We start from the raw sequence: 22,804 nt of genomic DNA, 5'->3' as shown, positions 1-22,804 counted from the left end.
GGTTCAAATCCTCAACACCACAACAGGTCTAGGATTTTTATTTGGTTTTATTTCCTAAACCACAACACCTACCTTTTCAGCAATATCCCAGAGTCTTACTGTACCATCTTCTGCAGCAGAAAGGAAAAAATCTCTGGAAGGATGTGTTGCCAGACCCCAGATTGGTCCATCCATATGACCATTAATTAGAATGTTACATGCAGCATTTTTCTCTCCAACTTCAATTATTTCAGCATTTCTTGTCCCAACGAGGATTTTCCCCTTGAAAGAATTATCCCAGATATAATACACTTATTACTTATGATGGACAGTAATAAACATACAATCCAAAGCAATAGTTCCGTCAAGAATGTTTGCTGAAATCAAGCAATCAAAAAATCAAAGATAATTCCTTTTTTTAAACTCAATGATTCACTGAAGTTCAAAGTCACCTGCAAATCATGATGCTACTGGAATTACTGTCTGTAAGTCAGATATCTGAAGTGTGGTACCACAGATATCTGAAAAGGAAATAGAGCATCATTCCTTAGTTAGTCTTTTAATATAAATATACACTGAGCAATATCCTAAGTAAGACTAAGACGTCTCAAAGTAGCATTTTTTTCCTGCTGTAAAACCAGTTGTAGACCCCTTCTAGCTCAGCCTTTAATTTCAAGTACTAAGAGAAAGCAATTTATCACTTATTTAATGCTTCAGATCAACCAACAAATGGTAAGTTTTGTTTTAAAGATGTGATGAATTCTCTACCTTGCCTCTACAAACAGAACGAACACAGTCTGTCATCTGTCCTGTCTCTAGTCTGAAGGCACGACATCGTTTCAGCTCTTGATCCCACAGCTTAACTGCTCCTCCTTCCTTTGAACTGTGACAACAAATCAGGAACAATCATGAGTATAATGTCAGGCACAAACAGGCAATTAACATATAAAATAACTCTATTATTTAATACAATGGATCGTAAACAAGACATTTTACTATGTTTTAAATAATTAATAATTTCTATTTGTTTTTAATGAACAGGTGATGTTAATATGCTGAGCCTTCTAGCTAAGTAAGAAATACTAATGCAAAGTCCTTGTTGTACTCCTTCATAGAATGAGTTGAAAGATGGTCACTGCTGAATTAGTCTGCATTAGCAGCTCTTCGGGAACTTGTCTAGGCAAAGGAACAGGTAGGTGTGTGAACAAACTTCCATCTTATTAAGAAAGGCTGAGATTATGAAAATGTAGTTAGAGAGAATCAAGAAACATGAAATAAATGACAAGATTTTCACATCTTTTGAAAATTTCACTACTGCCACTGCTGTGATATAAATGGCAGTTACAGGAGAAAAATCACACCATATTAATTGCACAAGATATCCAGTCAATACGTATTCATCATGAAAGCACTAAGTATTTCCCACCTACTTTCAAGAGAACTGGTATTTCAGTAAAGAACACATTAAAATAAAAATAGTTTCTGAAAAAGAGACAATGTTTAATGAAACACTTATGAATGTCGTGTTTTCAGTTGAGCTTGGACATGTTTTATCTGTCCTCACAGAGAAAAGAATCTTCCCCCAAAACAGCAAAGTTCCACAAAACAGAGCCAGCTGCCAGTGTTGCAACTTTGATTACAGAGCAAACTGACAAAGAACTCCAAGAAGTTTAATCACAATTACTGCTTTTGTACTATTGCTACTAAAAGAACTGCAATTAACTACAAATGCTAGTCCTTCCAATGCAATGTTCTTTGCAATAGCAGTGTTTTGACATATAACTGTTTATCATACTCAGCAAAAAGATTTTATCAAAAGAAGCTGGTGAGCTGCAATTAACAATGCCAAGGCCAAAGGAAACGTGCTGTAGAACTTGGTTTGTATACATTCAGCATTCCATTTTCCCACAGCAGATGAATTAGTGTTTCTTATTGCTATTCATTACTTTGTCTTTCAGATCAAATACTAATTACTAAGAGGCTCTGAGGTGAAGTGGTAGAGAGCTCATTCTCCAAATAAACTCACAGTGATATTTAGAAAATAGTAGAAAATAGTTCAAAAGCACAGGAGTAAGTTTTCATCTGGGACTGAATATCAAGCAGGATCTTTGAGAACTGTTTAGAGAAAAAGTAGCCAGGGGCCTGTGTCCTGCAAAATGTCATCAGCTGGCCTGTGTTACAGATGAAGCTTTTTCTGTGTGTGTATGTGTATATATACACACACACACACATAAAAATTATTAGCAAGGCACTAAGAAAAAAAATTAAATGCTTTAAGAGATATTTTGCTTACAACCCCACAAACAAAGGATGTTGCTCTACCTTAGATTCGAGAGAAGACAGTTTGCCTCTACCGTTGTAACTAAACAGATCCTTCCTTTAAAAGAAACTGCACTGCGCTGTTATGATGTTTATCATTCTCTTATTTAACCACAGTTTTGAAAATCACCCAGATTAACAGCCTCAGCTGAACTTCAGCAAAAGTAATAATCCACCAAGGAATCAGTAACTTTTTATTGCTTAAAGCCATATTTCAGACTAAGTGTTTTTGCCTTCTCTCAAAAATTATAGTGTCGTGACAAATATCACTGAACCATCTAGTAACATGAAGAAGTGATTTCAAGGCTGTGTTTGATACAGTAACTCAGCCCTTTTCAGCTTAAGGAGGGAGAACTATCATCTCTTTGATAACGGCATATTTGTACTTGGAGAATCATTACCTGACTGACATAAAGTAGTATAATTGACAACTCAATATAATTTGTTTTACATTTGCCTATTACTTTAAACCAAAATAATGTAAAGTAATGATAAAATGTCTCAAGAATCTTGCACATGTGCTTTAGTAAGATGACTGTCATTTAGAAGCTAAAATTACAATGAACTACTTGTACAGCATTTAGGTTCTGATTCATCCCCCTTGACTTCAGGTACTTAAGCAAACCACAGAGATAAGGACCCTAGCAACTCTAAGCTTTCTCTTACAATCGATGGAAGAAACCGAGGTACTTGAAGCTCATGTGGGCTTACCTGCACACCTGAGGTGGTGGCTACTTTTTTTCCTACTGCCTATTCAGGGATCCAAAAGTGAGTACTCTTCTAGCATTGATGTCTCAACTGCCTAGTGTTAGATGGGACGAATCCAAACCATTTTTAAAGAATACAAGTGCATGCAGAAAAATGAAATAAAGAAGACTCACGGCCTTTCTTTGCCTCCTGTAACGATCAAACCATCTCTTAATGTGGTATACATTGTGAAAACAGGTCCATTGTGAGCCTTGGCCACAATTCGTATCAACACATGATCTTTCCAAACACAAACATCTCCACTGATAGTACCTGTAAATGTCAAGTTATTCTGAAAAGGGGAAAAATACACTCATCATCTGATTCTCAGTAGGGCAGGAAGAAAAACATTCAGAAATAAAGGTATCACCATTTGCATTTAGGCTGGATTGCTCTTCATAGAATCAACAAGGTTGGAAAAGACCTTAGAGATCATCAAATCCAACTTATCATCCAACACCTCATGACTAACTAAACCATGGCTTCAAGTGCCACGTCCATGTTGAAGTGCTGCTGTAGGAGAGTAAATTGTGAAAGGGGTAATAAGCACCTGCAAGGGCAAGACAATGAGCTACAATATTCATTCTTGAAGTCTGAAACACAGAATGCTTTCTTGTAGCCAAAAGGCTATGCACTGCAAGAAGAAATGCAATGATAAACTTCAACCATAGGGACATCTATGTTTCCAGCATATAGATTCAGTAGATTCAGTATCACTAAGGTTGGAAGAGACCTCAAAGATCATCGAGTCCAACCTGTCACCACAGACCTCATGACTAGAGTAGGGAGGCCACTACTGCCCACTGCAGGCTTGAACTCACAACCTTCCCATTAAGGGTCTTATGTGCTACCAACTGAGCCACTTGCTCCCTCCTAAATCAGATGTGCTAAACGTGGTAAAAAAGTAGAAAACCAAAAATAATTTTGACATTTCACACATGGTATGAAGGTACTCACTAGCTTATTGTAACCACTAGTTTATGGAGAAAGCAGTTTGACTTAACTCAGAACCAAAAGCTGGCTGTTCTTCTTTACTTCTGCTTCCTGTTTTTGAAAAGTAATACCAAAAAATGTCATTATCCTTGAAATTTAAGGGCAATTTATTAGCCCACACTTAAAACAGCTGCCCTTAGAAAAAGGGGCAACAGGTGCAAGCTGAAGTATAGGAGGTTTCATGTAAACATAAGGAAAAACTTTGACAGAGCACTGTAACAGACTGCCCATTGAGGCTGTGGAGTCTCCTTTTCTGGAGACATTCAAAACCTGCCTGGACATGTTCCTGTGTGATCTACTCTAGGTGATCCTGTTCTGGCAGAGGGCTTGGACTAGATGGTATTTCGAGGTCCCTTCCAACCCCTAACATTCTGTGAAAACCATCAGGAACTGGTTATTGTTCAAAACTCTTCTAGTAACTTACACAAAGAATGCTCAAATTCAGTATTATGTGTAGTATTTCAGAGCACCAGTGTACATGTATAGACTGGCAGGAACACTTTTCTTGACTTGAGGTGAGTTGATGTTCTACACTCTTATTTTAAGGGCAGTGTGTGCAGATTCCCTAATAAAAAATAAAATGAGACTACTGGAAATTCATGTGGGAGCAGATCCTCTGACCATCCTCACACCACAACTGTTGGGCTGTTTCCAACTCCTACTTAGGAGCACGTGAATTAGCTCCTTCCAAGACAGAATCAAAGAAGAAAAGCACTTCCAGAACTGCTTCCTACAGGAAAAACAGACCTGGTTTGGCTTTATTCAGTTTGCACATCTATTTATAAAACCCTTGCAAGCTTTGCATCCTCAACCACCTTACACCATACTCCCAACATTAAGCATACAGCCTTATTTATTATGCCAAATATCTGCTGCTCCATAAGAAAGTTCACAGAGATTTCTCTAACATCTCTTAACAGTTATCATGTGGACAATAACTTGCTGCTTTGTGGGACTCTCTTAAATCAGAGGTACCTGAGAGAGACACAAATCACTCTGAAAAAAGAGTCTCATGCAAAATGAAACTATAGGCCAGTTCCAGTTTCAAAAACCAAAATCAGTAGCATAAATTCAGTCTGGACCCAACAGGAAGATCTGCAAGCAGGACAGTAAATGCACACAATAGAAGCACCACTCCACCGAAGAAATTTATGGCTATCTGCCCAGCTGAAGAGATGAGAGCTGCTCATACACAGCAATGCCTGAAATGGTAAAGTAATGGAACTGAACTACAAGGCCTGCATCTGTAAAAAAAAAACAAAACAAAACAAACCCACAGCAAAACAAAACCTTACTGCAGTGCTAACAGTCACAGATTTTAAGGAATGTCCCAGGACAACGGCGCTCTCAGACTACCCAAGTGAAGTAATGCATATGGATCATAATACAATCACCCCCAGGTGGGCATGAAGTTAGCCTCCTTTCTACTGTATGGTTCCTGCAGTCTAGCAGTCAGCTCTCTTTTACTTGGTTTAGCAGCATCCAAAGCACCTATGTTTGTTTAGTTTGAAAACCTACCAATCCATCTTTCCACTTTTCTCTTCTAAAGAAAGCTGGTAGTACCTCTAACTAGCAGACAAGTATTAGAAACACTTAACTGAGTTTAATGAAACAACTGATATATTCATTAGCAGGTTAGAAAAGTCTCATTAAACTATGGCCAGAAAAGGTAAAATATTCTTGAGTGTATGCATTTTAAAATCGTTAAGTTACGTACCGCTCCAAAAGCTACAGAGAGCATCGTCTGCATTCGGGCATCTTCTATGGAGCTCAGCAGCCCTTTCTTACTCAGAAGAGCTCTCCCAGCCAGTGTCCAGAACCTCACATGTTTTACTCCCACAGAAACAAACTGGGTATCTGAATCTGGTCTGAATTCTGCTACAAATATACGCTGGTTGTGACCAGCTCGGCTGGCAATTTTGGCACCTGGCAGAAGGAAAATGGACATTTCTAATTCATGGAGAAAAATATACGTTTATGCTTATAAAAAAGTATAAAAATTATGGAGAACAAAGAGTCATCCAAGACCACGAAGGTCAGGAAGAAAAGTACAAACTGCTCCTAAGATAAAACTAAATTAACATGTAGATTTAAAAAAAAATAATAATAATAATTTTAAAACCCTGTTAATAACACCCAGTAGCCAAGTGCAGCATCTAATGAAGGTGCCATCTACTTATAATTTTCAATTTCCTTAGGAGTATAAAAGAGTTAGCAGCTCAGATCCAATTAAGTTTCCATCTCCCCTGAAATTCCTACAGCTCCTCTGAAAATCCCAAGCTTTGGAAATCCAATTACAAAAGGCTAATGAATTACTTGTCTGCAAATTTTGCCTAGAGTTATAAAACTTAGTTTCTGCATTTTCTGCAGAAGGAAGAAACTGCCACATGCAGTCTTAAATAGAAAGACAGTGCTTTTCCAGTCTCTTCAGATGTGTTAACATCAGACATTTTGACCCATATGAAGATTACTTCACCTAAATCCTGCATGGGCACATTCTGACTGAAATGGCAGTGGATTTTTACCACGCATCCTTCATACTGCTTAAGATTGTATAAGTACACATTTGACACTGCATCTGCCTCCACAGGAGCTAGCAGACAAGCTGTGAAGGCTCACTTTTCATTAACTTTATAGCTGATCTTTACACTTCTGAGAGATACTAGTTGATCAACAGAAATCTCTAAAGTGAGAGGAGATAAATCATTGAGACTAGAAAATCTGTATCATAATCTGGGCATGACTTTGACAGATAGAAAGGAGCTGAGGAAAGGAGTTGACCAATCAAACTGGTCTAAATCCTGAGCTGAGATCAAAGGCAACCTGAAAACATGCAGTATAGTTTAAGACACCAATTGCAGTGCTCCACTGAGGAACTCTACTAGCCTCGTATTTCAGCAATTTGTAATTTTGGGGGGTAACTTCAACAGTACAAAAACCTAGCCAGTAATCACACATCAGAGAAGAGTAAGAAAGAGAAGAATAGAAGATTTCTCTGGGAGCAAAAAAACATTTTATAAAGAGTTTTTACTGAGCAGCAAAGAAATTACTGAACTGAAAAAAAACCCCAACCAAACAAAACCATCAAAGACTACAATTTTCTTTAATTATTCTAACCTGGAATCCATGAACTATCTTGATGTTTACACAACAGAGGAGATATATTTAGCAGTTAACAGAATGGGCAAGTACATTTAGTTTGCCTCTTTTGTACAGCACAAAGTGTACAGCATTTATTTGTAGTAATTTTCAATGTGCTGACATTTTCATGTTACAGTTGCTCTTGACTCAAGGCAACATATCTCTAACAGCATAAATACATTCTACAAAACCAATCATTTTCCTACCTTCTTGCCACTTCCAAATGGTAATGGTATGTTCAGGATCCAGCCCTACAGAGAGCAGCAGTTTGCCAGTGGCACTGAAACTGACTGAGCAAACACCCTTTGAGTGGTAGCACCGCAGTACTGACAGTGTCTGCTTGTTCATTGCATCCCACACATGAATAGAAGGAGCTGTAGCTACACAAATATAAAAACATGCAATTAGCATACATTGTAAAAGAGTCTAATGATTTACTTATTGAAGCAGTTAGTATTTTTAATAAGACAAAGAAAATCGTTCTGGTCAGATAGAAAAAAAATAAATAAAGGAGATTTTGGCCTCCTTTGGAAACCGATTTATGGTAAACAAGATCAAGTAGAACTAAGAAGTTGGCCTCACTACACTGCCAGGGATGAAAACTTGTCTTAACCTGTTCCCAGACTTCTGAAGCACAGGAGGAGCTCGAAAGCAAGTTGTCTTCTGTTTTCCTCCAAAGTAAAACTAAGTATGCTAACTCAAAACCCTTCATAAATACTGAATATATCATCAAGAATGTAATTTCTGCATGTACCTTTTGGATAACTGATAGCTGTAGAGAAATTAGTTTACAGTGCAAGGCCAAAATCTCCTTGTCTACAAAATGACCATCTGTCTGAAATGCATGCTCTCTTAGGAGAATGACAGCTGAATAATCAGCTTGCTTACTGATGTAGAAGAACTAGTGTATTTAATTTAGTTTGCATTGTTTAGACTGCAAGATCTTTGCAGTAAGAAGTGTCATTCTCTGCCACTATTGCATGTGACTGTTTCTACTGTGATGACAGCTAAGGTGTTTTCCAAATGGCAATGCCTTCTCCAAAGATCCTGCAACCCATGTATAGTTTGCAGTCTCTGAAGAGCATCTAGGACACATCCAGGACAGTAAGTTCCTCTCTCAAACCTCCATACTTCTAATCTCTAGTAAATCTGATGGCAGAACCTGGAGATTACTGGCTATTGTTGTAGACTCAGATTCACATACACTATGCTATTTCAGCTCCATGCCTTGTATTTCTGAACAGTTAAATCTAGACCCTCAAAGGAACATAATGAGCTGTAGGTGCAGGGACATAGGTAACATTTTAGCCACTTGAAACTAAGTTTTTTGAGCACAATTCCACAGCTGTTCCAAAACAATCTTTAGAGAAGTAATTAGGAAGATAATTCTTTCTCACTGAAATTTCCTCATTTCATCACCTTCTGAGAGGTATTACAGCATAGTACAGACGTGACATTAAACAGAAAAGGCAAGGGTGGGAACAATTGGCATGTCTCCTTGCTGTCCTTATGGAAAGCTGAGGGAAGGCAAAAGCTTTACTATGGATCTGAATTTTATTTTTCTCTTCAGCATTCCCCTTGCTAAAACTCTGTACCGCCCCTGACCTGTGCACTTCCCCTATAACCTTGTCCAAAATTTTCCTTTTGGGTGGCAGAGAGAAGCTTTCATCTAGACTTCATGAATAGTAACTGACAAAATCTTTCAGACTAAGATTTTTCAGAGCAGAGAACATGGACTGATGAGTCCTCCTATTTGACAGTACTTTTCTGAAAGTCTGTCCAGACGTTGTGTCCTGCTTGTGAGTACTCCAGCTGCTTAACATCTGCTCTCACAAAAGAGACTTTGTAAGGTGTCCTCTCCTTCTGGGAGAATAAGTTAGATAAAGCTACCATAGGCTGGTAGGACAAAAAATATCTTCAGTAAGATGAAACAAATCTGTGCCAGGTCATTATGAAACTTAATTTGCCTTTCCAGCCTATTACAAATGCTACTGTTCCAAGAACTCCTGCATCGCTGCAGACAACAGAAAATTGAAACTAGAAAAGTGTAAGTTGACACTTAGAAAGATGCCAAATAGCCATCAATAAATTTTAAGTGAAACTCTGCAACTTTCTAATGAAAGCAGGCTAATGGTTCCTTACAGAAGAAAAGAAGTAAGAGTGCTGGTTTCAGACAGTGACAATAGAATATAGTAATATACATAAGCTCAAACTGAAGTTGTAGTAGGAAGCAGGCAAGTGAGAGAGGGGAAGTCCAGGCATTGCATGCAGGACTAGAGACATTCTTTCATATGAAAGAACCATATCATCACTGCTTCTTTTACACAGTTAAGAAGTGTAAGAAAAGGTGCCAATATTCTTCCTCCCATGCTTAGAGCAAGCACAATTTGGCATATTTGAAAGAAGTCAATGCACATTAAAAATGTACATTTGTTCTTTGCAGAACAAGCTTTAGATCCACATGAAGATTATTATACCTCCTAGGTACACATGAACACACATTTATGCATCTCTAAATATGTGTCACAACACAGTTATGGCTTCTCAACAATGAACTCATTCACACGTGATGGTGATGAATTTTTAAGATTACAGTTGAAAAAAAAAAGTATTAATAAAAAAATAGCTCTGTCAAACTGTCAAAGATCCAAAATGATAACAGGAAAAAAAATTAAAGTGACATCATAACAAGCATTTTGGATCAGTGTAAATAACTGCATGACAACCATAAATAAATGTGAAAGGTGATTTTTTTTTTTTTTTTCACTCAGTCACCTAGGCCTCCTCAATGAAATTAGACTTTGGAAATGCATTATTTAAATTATACTCAATTGAGTGTCTAAACAAAATGTTAACTGTCAGCCCCAACATGTTCATAAAGGCTACTGTAGCACTAGAACTCACTAATCACTGGGCAGCAAGAAGGGAACAAAAGCTGGTTTTAAGTACGTTCTAACATTTTTACTGTTACTGTATTTACACTTTGTTGAACTGATGTGGTTTCTATTCAGTGCTAACAGCAATAGGACTGATACAGGGTTTTAATAAATAAAAAATGGATTCACATCACTTAGTGCTCTATAAAGCTGTACACAGCTGATGAAACACTAACTACACCTGAAGATGTTAAAATTTTATTTCCCTTACCTGACATATCTGCTGAGTCTCCTGTAATGGAAAAGCAGCAGAAAAATAATTAGATCAGAAATAAGATAACTGCTAAAGAAAGATATGCCTCATTTAGTGTAATCTCTTAACACACAATTTGATGTCATGTCTTTGCATTGCAGCAGCACCAATACTGCTTTTAGTGTTAAAGATGAACAATTACTGATAAAAGGCAGTCACATCAGAAATAAAAATTTGCAGAATAAATGTATTTTCATTTCCATTTTGAGTTGCAACACAAAAAAATCTAGTTTTGATATATGTTGGGTGTCTCTCCTCCAAACTAAATTAAAAAAAAAAAATCCGTATCTTACATGTTACTGAAAGAAGTTTAAAAGAAATATGATTGCCATTCTGCTAAGAAATGTTTGAGTCTGATCTTGACAGGATCATAACGGTTCAGCTGCTGGGAAGTATTACTGAGACTGCATAGCAGCATTGCAGTTTAAAAATACTTGAAACAGTATTTCTGTAAACCTTTTGAAGATTTAAATTATGAAGCCATGTTTGTGCCAGTCACATCAGTAGAAAAAGTAGCTGCACTTAAGTATGGCCTTTATGGAGTATGTACTCCTTAACTGTTCAGCATCTAAAAATAACTGTTGTTGGAAGGTATTTTGCTTCCAGTTCATTTTTCAGATTTAATTCTCCCCTTAAAAACATGTTTTGTAGTTTAATCCTTAAGGGTCATCCTCTCCTGATTTGTATGCCTTATTCCACATAACCAAACAGTTAAAATTGTTCTACTGCTAGTTGATGTAGAGTTATTATGAAATAAACAGTCATTAAGGGTCCCGTGCCTTTTCTTCAGTAAGATAAAGAAAACACTGAAGAAAATCCACACAAAGAACAGATTTTCATATTATGTCTACATTCTTTCCATATGTTCTGTCATATGGAAAGGTAAACAGGGCCAGGTTAAGAAATACACTGAAAAAAACCAAATTCCTAAAGACAATAAAAGGTCTGTAATTCCTGCAAATTTTCTTTGCAATCACACTATAAACAAAAAGCCACTGATGATTTTTTCCATTTAAATACTTTGCATTAGTGATTTCTTTAAATTGATATGAGGCAAACTCATGAAGAAATGAAGCTATTTTAGCTCAGCAGTTACTACTATCAATGAGTTCAATACTAATGAGACATGCACCTAAAAATCCAAAAGACAGAGGGAGGCAAGTAATAAACTCTGACAAACTCAACATTATTAGATGAAACACAAAACAAACCTCCAGGGTAAAAGACCAAGCAACTATTCTGGCTAAAATAAACTAAAAGATTTTTTTTTTATTCTATGAACTAAGGAAAACAATGTGGGTTTGAATCCACTAAGATATATCTGAAGCTATCAAAATTGCAAGTGGATTGCAGCACCACAGAAATTGCACTTTAAAAACTTAGAAACAGCAGTATTAGCTCAGCTATGCAGATGCACAGTGGGATTTTCTTATGTTTATTTGTTTGGTTTAACCTGGTTAATTTATAAATCAATTTTTATGTTACTATGGAACATATATATGTATATTTCCCTTTTGAATCTAAATCAGTAATACCACTATGGGTTTGGTTCTGCCTTGAATGTTACAACTCTGTACTGTCAAAACACCAAGCAGTCATTACTAATCTGCCTGATGAGACAAAATCTACATGAAGTAACACCTGTTCTGGGTTTGGTCCATATATAAATGAAGACTAGCTCAATTAAGCTTCTTTGGAAGGGCTATGACTCCGTGGAAGGCCTAAGACAAGCTGGTAGTTACATAAAACTGGACTAATTTCATGGGGCTTAAGATTTCTAAAGAAATAGATTTGGTAATGTTCCAAACAAAACATAAACTCATTCTTTCATGCCTAAATCTTTTTTCAGTGTTATTATTAAATTATACTCAAAGAAAGCTATATAGAGGACAGGTAACTGAGTAACACTCATACAAACAGAGATAGTGTAATCACCTATTTTTGTGATTTATCATGAACTCACAAGACCCTAAGAGCATGCTCTTATGTTAATTTCTCTTTACAAATATACAAACATACCTACTTGGCCAGTTGCCACTATGTTGGTAAACTTGGGGTGCTGATTTACAGTGAGGCACAAAATATCATCATTGTGTTCCTGGTAAAAAGACTGAGAACCTAAAAAAAAAAAAAAAAGAGTCCAACTTCAATTAAAATATTTGAATATTTGCACAAGGATAGACATGGCTAATGTTTGAAAACTGCACAATATTTGTTAGAACAAAGCACTATGATGATGTTGCAGTTTGGAACTTAGAACCAGGAAACAAAACCTCCTCAACTGCAAATTTCAGAAGCTAGTATGAAAATAATCAAATCTACTTCCTTCCAAAATGTAGTCACCAGAAACATTTAAATTTACTTAGTTTGTTTATGAAGCTATTATGAATCATCTCTACATTTCTCAAAATTCAACCTGTATAGTAACTTTCCCATAAAACATACACTACTTACTTAATAAACTCTAACTGCAAGTGTGTGAAAGAAACACTTTTCCTCAAAGGGATTTTCTCCTACCTGTTGCCACATTATACAAGATCCCAACAGATGCAGTATGATATATTACATCAGCACCATCATTCAGATAGTGCACATTATTTCTGCAGTCCTTGCCTCTGTACCCAAATACCAGCTCCAAAATGAGGTCCTTAAAAAAAAAAAGTTAACAAAATGTTAACATATATTAGCTATTCAGATCCTTAAAGAAATTATGAAATCTGCTTTTCCATGGTTTTATTTTTCAAATACATTAATCTACAGTGAAGGAAAAGCAATTTAACAATGTTCTAAACCAACAGAAACTGATATCCTTGCCTTCCCTGTCAGATTATATTGCTGTTCATTCTTGTCATACAGTTATGTCATTTGTTTGGTGAATACTGCAGAAATGTAGAATACACATGTGTAGATACACAGAAAGAGGTACATAAATAAATTATAGTGAGCCAAGCAGAGCACAGCTCTTTTGATGCAAAACACACTAAAAAAACAAAGAATGGCAAACACTGGTCCACAATTTAATCCATTTGGCAATTAAGAAAGTTGAATTACATTAGAAGCTCTAAAATGTCTAGAACATTGATGTCAAAAGGCCATCTGTCATGCCTCACCAAAATTTTGTTTTGTATCACAGGAGATATTCCAGTTGCTACGAACAATTGCATTTTTTCAAGGTTAGAAGAAATTTACACTTCACATTAACCAAAAGCAAGTATATTTATTTGCATTGGCTATGTAATGAAAAAACAAACCAAACCCAAACCAAAACTAAACACACACACCCACACCCCCCGCAATCACAAAACACAGTGCCTCAGGTAAAGACACCAGTAACAGATTTTTGTAAACAGTTTCATTTTTTAAACTGTTAACAAGGATGATTTTTAAACAAAGTTTTAAACTAAATTTTTTAAAGTCTTGCAGTAAAAGATGCTTAGTTTTGTTAGTGATAATACGCCTATTAACATTACAGTTATCTCAACAGAGCATATTACTTTCTACATACTCCATTTAAATGCTTTGCTGTTACTAAGAATTAAGTTGTGCTCCATTTTGTGTGAAATAAAAAGTCACATAAGGCTTTTTTGGATTTGCAAAAAAAAAAAAAAAAAGGTTTCTCCCACTTTTTTGTTACTTATTCATAACTCATTTCCACCTTTAACAATCATTTATTATGTCCATATACGTGTCAATTTCTGTCCAAAAAGATAAAAAAGCAAGCCTAAATAAGGAAGAGCAGATCAATGTTTCCTTACCTCTATAGGTCTCTTTTTTTTCCCAACGTTGTTTGTCTGCAGTTTCTCCGGCTGTGGCAATGCCCTACTAACTGGTGGTCTGAAATAAAGAACTGTGAATAAGAGAAGGCTGTCCGTCACCCATTCCATACTAACACAGTAACTTCCAACCTGCTATTGCATATGGAAAACTTACAGCCCTATTTTGCCTAACTGACATTTGTAGTCAACTTTAAAAAAAACCCAAAACACTCTGTCAAAGGGGAAAAAAAACCCCAACAAAACACCTTTGTTTAACATGCTAGGTTTCCTGAGAATTCCTCAACAGCTCATGAGGTTAACATTCAAGTTTGGTTTACGCTGAATGACCACTAACACAATATTCAGCTTTTTCATGCTATATTCCTAAGGCACTCCCATCTTCTCTATACCAGTTTTTATGAGATGAACTTTGAAGGCCTACCTAATTAATTTAAATACCTGAGATCTCCATTCCTGCTCCCACATGCCTTCAGAAGGCCCTAACTTTTCCTATTTTTGGAGTAGTTCATCAGGAACTCCAGGTACACCTGCACATCCATTCATATCAATAAGTTACTGATCAACAATGTCTATTTTGAGGTAAACTATCACCATAGCAGCCATCAGTTCCACTGTTCTGAATACCCCAGAATTAATTAAGAAATTCAAATAAATGTTTGATAAGTATCAGTAACATTTTCCAGATTATGTTAAACTGCTCATATACAAAGAAATATGCACCTAGGTTTTATCAAAATTATGCAGTTTTTGATGATGATCTACTGATTTACTGAGTTACTGATTCTATTTATATAATGCATGTGGCCATGAAAAGAAAGTTAGATCATAGAGGAACAACTGATTTAAAAATAAATTCTACATATAGATTCTATGAAATCCAGATGGTTTAACCCAGTAGGCAGCATGACAAACTAATACCACACATAAAGTAACAGGCCAGCTCTCTTTCATATGCCTTTTCCTTTTAATTCCATACCTGCTCTTGAATGATGATTTTGATGCAAAATAATCACCACAGCGTTTCTAAGAGCAGACTACAACTTCTTTGTACCGTGTGTATTTTCAACTACATTCAGCTACATTCAAAACTTATCTTCTCAGATATTAAAATAATTTTCTGAGCATTTTTCCTGCCTAAGTTTTCTATAAATTGATGTCACAGCACCAATCAAAAGATTTGTACACAATAAAATGCAAATTGCACAGCAAGTATAAACTGTGTTCTGAGACAGTTTCATTAATTCCTCTGTGCTTAGAAGCCTGTAAAATACCTATGGAACAAAAGTGAATTGCAAAAGTATAACTGATGGGGAAAAATTTACAAGGAAAATTCAAGGCATGGAGGAAAACAACTAAGGCTGATATTTAATACTCATTCATAATTAAGTGCAAATTAAACCAGAGAAGGACAACTGAAGGTATGGAGAAAAACTTCCGTAACTTCAACAGAAAAAAATAAAATAGTCTAACACTTGTTTTTTGCTACTCCAAAATTCTTACTCTTGGAAGAACTTCTAATAAACTGTCAGCAAAGGCAAAATCTAGGGACATCTATCAGACACAGCAGTGCAGGTCAGGAAAGGAGTTTAATGTGGACATGGACAAAAGGTCTCCTTGCTCAGAGGCAAATACTGAAAGATGGCAGCATTTAAATACACTCTTTCAGTCCTGCTTGAAAAATATCTTGTGTGAATGTAACACCAGACTTCTCCAACGTCTTCAGTTACAGATCTTTTTTTCCTGTCAGAGGTCTCCCATTAGAAGGAAGCCACTTTAAGATTCCCTCTTCTCTTGAAAAGAACAAATTTTTTTAAATGGTCACATTGAGTCCAGTTTTGTTAGGACAATTCATAATCTATCCACAAAAACATTTTATGTCCACCTTGATTTAGAGCTTCTAAGAAGAAAGAAGGCTTTCTCAGAAATGCTATAATTTAGGAGGAACAGTGTACATTTATCACTTGCCAGAGGCTAGACCTGTTTTGACTGCTGTTGCAAAGATACACAAAAATAAGAGACCAAGGGAGGACTTCATAGGTCAAGAAAATAAAAAAGATACATCTAAAACAGCAGACAAAATCCCTGTAATTATGCATTGGAACTAAAGAAAATGAAAAGCAGGTTCAACGAGTTTACCCTTGGAAAAGAAGACAAACAACCCCCCCCCCCATTCCCCAATAAAAGTACTACAAAAAAACACCAAAACCAAGAAAAAAAAACCCAAAACAAAACAAAAACCCAAACACCAAAACACCACAAACCGAAAAAAAACCAACAAAAACAAACCAACCAAAACCAAGCCAACCAATCAGGGAAAAAAAAAAAAACACATCTAAAACGAAAAAAACCAACCAACCAACCAAAAAACCCCAAATGATAAAACCAAACACAAATCACCAAAATCAGTCTTAATAGCAGCAGGAAACTTGAAGACCATAGGTTATCCAGAAAACTCTGTAATGGAAGCGACTGACAATATTGCTGCTGAGCAGGCTGGCAGCATGCAAAGTGTAGGTTCTATCACTGGAGGTCAGTCCTGCTTTACAGATGAATGTAGGAGAAGACTGAACAAAACTGATTGTTCCACCTCCTGCTCACTTTCCCAGTATTTTGTATTTTTAATTTCTGATTTATCACAGACAACTCAGCAGTAACAGTCTTATTACTGTTCCTCTAGAAACTGGTAAAATACAGCATAAATGGCCCTTTTCCACTTGTCACCCTGACATCTGACACAGCACTTAAGCCTCACTTCCATCCTTTCCACTCTTCCCTCAACCCTTATTTCATTTGTGCCCCTGAAAGATAGAGGAAAAAAAAGGGAGTTGGAAGGAAAATCAAGCAGAAAAAACTAAAAGCAGGAAAGCATATCTGAACTTTCATTAAAGCAGTAAAACCTGGTACAGGTTTATGTAACTGAACTGACTGAAAGCAAACACTCTGCTGCTTGGATCTAGAATGTGGCATTTTTATAACATCTGCTGTCTGCTAATCTCTTGTGATAGAATAGGAGAAGAGGTAAAACAAACTCACAATACACAACTACTTGAAAAGATCATCTACACTTAAAGGCTGCATAGATAAATAAAAATATAGAATAGAATAGAATAGAATAGAATAGAATAGAATAGAATAGAATAGAATAGAATAGAATAGAATAGAATAGAATAGAATAGAATAGAATAGAATAGAATAGAATAGAATAGAATAGAATAGAATAGAATAGAATAGAATAGAATAGAACAGAACAGAACAGAACAGAACAGAACAGAACAGAACAGAACAGAACAGAACAGGAGTTGAATTGAATAGAATAGAATTAACCAGGTTGGAAAAGACCTTTGAGATCGAGTCCAACCTATCACCCAACACCATCTAATCAACTAAACCATGGCAGCAAGCACCCCATCCAGTCTCCTCCTAAACACCTCCAGGGATGGTGACTCCACCACCTCCCTGGGCAGCCCATTCCAATGGACAATCACTCTTTCTGTGAAGAACTTCCTCCTAACATCCAGCCTAAACCTCCCCTGGTGCAGCTTGAGACTGTCTTATTACTCTGTCACAGGTTGCCTGGGAGAAGAGACCAACCCCCACCTGGCTACAACCTCCCTTCAGGTAGACAGCAATAAGGTCTCCCCTGAGCCTCCTCTTCTCCAGGCTAAGCAACCTCAGCTCCTTCAGCCTCTCCTCATAGGGCTTGTGCTCCAAACCCCTCACCAGCTTTGTTGCCCTTCTCTGAACACGTTCCAGCAACTCAACATCTTTCCTAAAGTGAGGGGCCCAGAACTGGACACAGGACTCAAGGTGTGGCCTAACCAGTGCTGAATACAGGGGCACAATGACTTCCCTGCTCCTGCTGGCCACACTGTTCCTGATGCAGGCCAGGATGCCATTGGCCTTCTTGGCTGCCTGGGCACACTGCAGGCTCATGTTCAGCCTACTATCAACCAGTACCCCCAGGTCCCTTTCTGCCTGACTGCTCTCCAGCCACTCTGACCCCAGCCTGTAGCACTGCATGGGGTTGTTATGGCCAATGTGAAGAACCCGGTACTTAGATGTGTTAAATCTCATGCCATTAGACTCTGCCCATCTGTCCAGCCTGTCAAGGTCCCTCTGCAGAGCTCTCCTACCCTCCAGCTGATCAACACCTGCCCCCAGCTTGGTGTTATCTGCAAACTTACTGGTGATGGACTCAATCTCCTCCCCCAGATCATCAATAAAGATACTAAAGAGCATGGGGCCCAGCACTGATCCCTGAGGGACCCCACTACTGACTGGCTGCCAGCTGGATGTGGCACCATTCACCACCACTCTCTGGGCTTGGCCCACCAGCCAGTTCCTGACCCAGCACAGAGTGCTGCTGTCTAAGCCACGAGCTGCCAGCTTGGCCAGGAGTTTGCTGTGGGGGACAGTGTCAAAGGCCTTTCATTTGCCAACCACTAGAGTACATGTACATTTGCACATTATCATACAAATTAGTAAAGTGAATGTAAAATGAGTAAAACTTGACAATTTATACTCAGCTATACTACCTCAGAAGTCACCTAAACAATTTACACAAGCATCCACACATCTATGAAAGACTAATTCTATACCGATTCAGAGCAGTGGAACTGGAATGCAAATTACAAGCAGAATACCTTTTCCAAGTGTTTTTTCTTTTTTTAAAGCTACAAAAGCTGAAGATATTTTTCATTTGCTATTTAATATGTCGGAAAGTGGCTGATGGCATACACAACACACACTGGTCAATATAACTGCATGTAGAACCGGCCTGCATGCTTTAAAACTGTGTGCAAAAGATGGCAAGGAGAGCATGAATAACATTTTGGGGTGAATGCATGTATGGATGGGGTCAGTATGAAGATGTGGAAGGAATTCCAGCCATCTATCACAGGGAAAACTGGCACTTTATTTTCAACACTAAAACAGAATCAGTGTATAAATTTCGATATTTCTTTTTATAAAAGCATGAAAAGGGAATACAAACATTTGGGAGTAGTTTGCGAAAACAAATCTCTTTGTGTCATGGTTTTAGACATTGTTTCAACGGTATTGTTACTGCTACTCATGTCCTGTATGACATTGTATGTCACTTCCTATTTTTAATATTGAAAATAAATTTCTAAAGTTATTAACAGAACAAGAGATGGTCTTATGTGGCTAATGCAAAACTGCCATGAATCCTTTTGAGTTCTATGACAACTTATGACAATTACAACATTTATTTCTATTTTAAAAATCCAAGTGTTACTTTGAGCATGATTTCATAGAGTAAATTACAGGCACAAAAGAAAACGTCCCTTTCTGTGAGGGTTACCATAGTGGCACCTCATCCCTGGGGGGACCTGCAAAGAACAGTCTGATTTGCATTAGAAGATAATGAAATTTGATAGTTCTTAAATACTGCTTCTTGACAATGATTAGTCATAATCATTTTCATGTGTCCTAAGAGCAGTGCCATTCTGTACACATCAATGTAGATACAGGTAATCTAATACTTAAGTAATTTAGCAACGTGTATACCTTGATATGTTGGGCAAGACTGTCCCACTACATGTAAAACAGGTGGGGACCAGAGAGAAGGCTCATTTCCGTATTTTAATAAATATTATAGAAAAATACTATTTGCAGAACATAGGCAAGTTTAACGGTCCAAGGGATTAATTTTATACTGGTATGCAAATAAATATCCAGTTTATTGCATGGAACAGTACAATAAGGGCTCAGGGAGCTGAGGTTGTTCAGCCTGGAGAAAAGGGGGCTCCAGGGAGACCTGATAGAAGCCTTCCAGTACCTGAAGGGAGCCTACAGGAAGGACGGGGAGAGATTGTGTTTACAAGGGTCTGTGGTGACAGGACAAAGGGCAATGGCTTCAAAGTAGAGAAGGGCAGATTTAGATTGGATATCAGGCAGAAGTTCTCTACCATGAGGGAGGTGGAGCACCGGAACAGGTTGCCCAAGGAGGTGGTTGAGGCCCCTTCCCTGGAGATATTCAAGGTAAGGTTCAACAAGGCCCTAGACAGCCTGGTCTAGTTGGGTTGGACTAGATGAGCATCAGAGGCCCCTTCTGGCCCAGACTATTCTATGAATACTCATACATTTGAAATTTGTAACACAGCAATATTCTGAAGAGTGTTAAGTGAATAGTATAGCACCCAACATGATAGATGGCTTTTAAATAAAAATACAGTAAAATACAGACTAGATAGCAAAATAAAAGCATTACCTGGAACCTCTTTTCAGCAGCAGGTGGGAAAGAGAAAAGGATTACTTATACAAGTTTGTCTGAAAGGTAGGTGTTGCAATTATTATTGACTTTCTGGTTTGTTTACTTCTTTTTACAAAAAGGGGATTATTCATAAATTCACAGGTTACTTAAATCTATCATATGTACAGAAAAATCCCATTCAGTTAAATGGGAAATATAAATATGTGCTGGAATGACAATGTAATTCTTAGGAATTATTGCTACCATAAATAGAGAAAGAAAGCAGAAGCAGAAAAGGTAATTACCTTAAACTGGTAAAGGTTTCTGTCACACTGTTCTAGTCTATGGCTAGTGCTCAGGCACAGTAACAGAAGTAACTAAAGAATATAAAATTCCTGCTTGTGAAGAATGGAATTTCAGGGCTTTCAATGACCACATTTCCATGCGCAGAAAGTGATTTACAGAAAGGTTTCAAAAAAGCCCTGCTTTCTTTTTAAAATTACAAACAAACAAACAAAAGTTGACTACAATTTGAACTTTCCTGCAAGCTAATTTATTCTGTGAACAGAGAGAGGGAAGAAGCTGTTAATAGAAAACCTCTTGCTATGATTTTTCATTTTGGTTCTTGGCTTCTCTGCTTTCCCAAATCATGTAAGTTGACAAGAGGGTTGGGTTTTTTTTGTGTGTGTTTAAAAAGAACTTAGACCTATGTCCAGTTGAGGAGTGGGAGTGATGGAGCAGCTTTGGTGGACATCTGGCATCCAACCAGGGTAAACCCACCACAGCAGTATACCCAAATACTCTGTAAATGAACCACCAGAGAGGTATGATCTAAAATTTACAGGAAGACAGTGGCTTTCTTGATTATCAAGGTGTGTGAAGAAGAATACACCAAGATCACACAGTTCTATCATGTGTCACTACAGAGATGTGATTTCATCCATGGAAAGAGGGACCAGGGCAGTCCTTCATCAGTGTAGGTCCAAGTGTCCTGGCAGCTAAGCCTACAAGTCTGAAGGATGGCCTACAGCGTATTTGTTGTGCTACAAATGCAAGAGCAAGTTTTTGAGCATGCAGGTATTCTAAACAGAATATGTGCAGAGATTCACTACCTCATACAAGCACCTGAGCTAGTGACTGCACGTCATGTGAAAGCTGGGTGGACCTAGCAGCTCAGATCCTTAAGTACTATAGGTGCATTGGTAAAATGCTGCAGCCAAGCTAATAATGTTCCTCTTGTCCCTGAAGCTTTTTCAGCACCAGCACAGTGCAGGTGGGGTGATACTGTTCATATGGCAACTTCAGGCATCTCTGCAACACACTCCCTGCACTTTTAATTCTGTTTTGGACAGAGACACCAACACTGTGACACAGTCTTACAGAAGTTAACAAGATGTTATGAAAGCTCTCTGATCATAGCTACTTCAGTCAATCCATTTCTCAGCTGTATAGAGGAAGAGGATGAGATTTCTTCACTTCCTTCATTTAGCACTCATTCACCTTTATTCAAACTGAGAACTAGGCTTATTCTTTGTCCCTTGTTCCTTTTCCATCTATTAGTAAGCTACCACTTAATTCTTTACTATTAACGCTTTCACTTTTGTTTCAAAGTATAACCACTTTCTGAAGCAGCTTAAGTGATCAGAATGCATTTGATTCTGGATTTTGTGTAAATGAACTTACCTCACTACCCCCTGCCTTCATAGGAAGCAAAAGGGAAATAAAGATAAAATGATTATCTACAAATGAACTAAAATATTTACCAATCTTATACAGTATTACTTCAGCAGAACAGAAATTAAACTGCATATAGCAACCACATCCTGGTTTTATTCTTCACAAAAAACTTATCTTAAGTCTGATGGCCCCAAACTTTTCAACCATGAAAGAATCCTGATGCCTGCATTAACTTTTGTAAATTCTGAATCTGAGCTTAGCTGCCTTCGTCTTATTGAGATTTTATTTGAAACAAACACCTCACACTACTTCCAGAAGCAACTATTGAAATGGAAGAGTTTTACAATATCATTTTTTAACAAAGTAAAATCCTGCACTACAGCTTTCATTAACAAGACTAAATATAAATCTAAAAGGCTGATACCATGCAGGTTATTCCTAATTTCCACATTGGCTATCTCTAATTAATGAGCAGAAAGACTGTATCTCATTTTAAATGCAAGACAGGGAGCCATGGTGTTATACACAAGCATCCACTCTCTCCCTCAGCAACACCATTTAAAACCGAAAGACAACACCAATGCTTCCACAAATGTCAGGCTGCCTTTCTCAACAAAGGTATCACAGATCTGTTAGCTTCGGTGCAGAAGAGAGGCATATGCATCATAACAGAACTCCTCACTTTCCTGCAGGAAGTTTCCAGTCTGGTATTTCTCCTTACACCTAAGGATACTATGTTGTGTTTTCCTCACTTCCCCCTTTAATACCA

General features: G+C 37.4%; 1 protein-coding gene across 7 annotated transcripts in view; it reads right to left on the bottom strand.

Annotated features, from left to right (window-relative positions):
- Positions 1-22,804, bottom strand: part of EML5 (EMAP like 5) — a 94,681-nt gene that overhangs the window by 8,086 nt on the left and 63,791 nt on the right. For 2 of the 7 annotated variants that reach the window (XM_054161933.1, XM_054161934.1), the window contains exons 28-36: positions 14,124-14,202; positions 12,886-13,015; positions 12,388-12,486; positions 10,327-10,347; positions 7,386-7,559; positions 5,756-5,964; positions 3,180-3,337; positions 748-862; positions 73-261 (exon numbers count right to left, since the gene is read on the bottom strand). In XM_054161933.1, coding sequence (XP_054017908.1) covers positions 73-261; positions 748-862; positions 3,180-3,337; positions 5,756-5,964; positions 7,386-7,559; positions 10,327-10,347; positions 12,388-12,486; positions 12,886-13,015; positions 14,124-14,202 — 1,174 coding nt within the window. Of the gene's footprint in view, positions 1-72; positions 262-747; positions 863-3,179; positions 3,338-5,755; positions 5,965-7,385; positions 7,560-10,326; positions 10,348-12,387; positions 12,487-12,885; positions 13,016-14,123; positions 14,216-21,997; positions 22,057-22,804 lie in introns of those variants that run through there. The other 5 variants (XM_054161935.1, XR_008462261.1, XM_054161936.1 and 2 more) reach the window with 5 other exon arrangements.

The sequence above is a fragment of the Dryobates pubescens genome, chromosome 5 (genome assembly GCF_014839835.1).
Source record: "Dryobates pubescens isolate bDryPub1 chromosome 5, bDryPub1.pri, whole genome shotgun sequence".
Taxonomy (NCBI): domain Eukaryota; kingdom Metazoa; phylum Chordata; class Aves; order Piciformes; family Picidae; genus Dryobates; species Dryobates pubescens.
The sequence above is the reverse complement of the archived record's forward strand: the minus strand, read 5'-3'. Positions and strand labels throughout refer to the sequence as shown.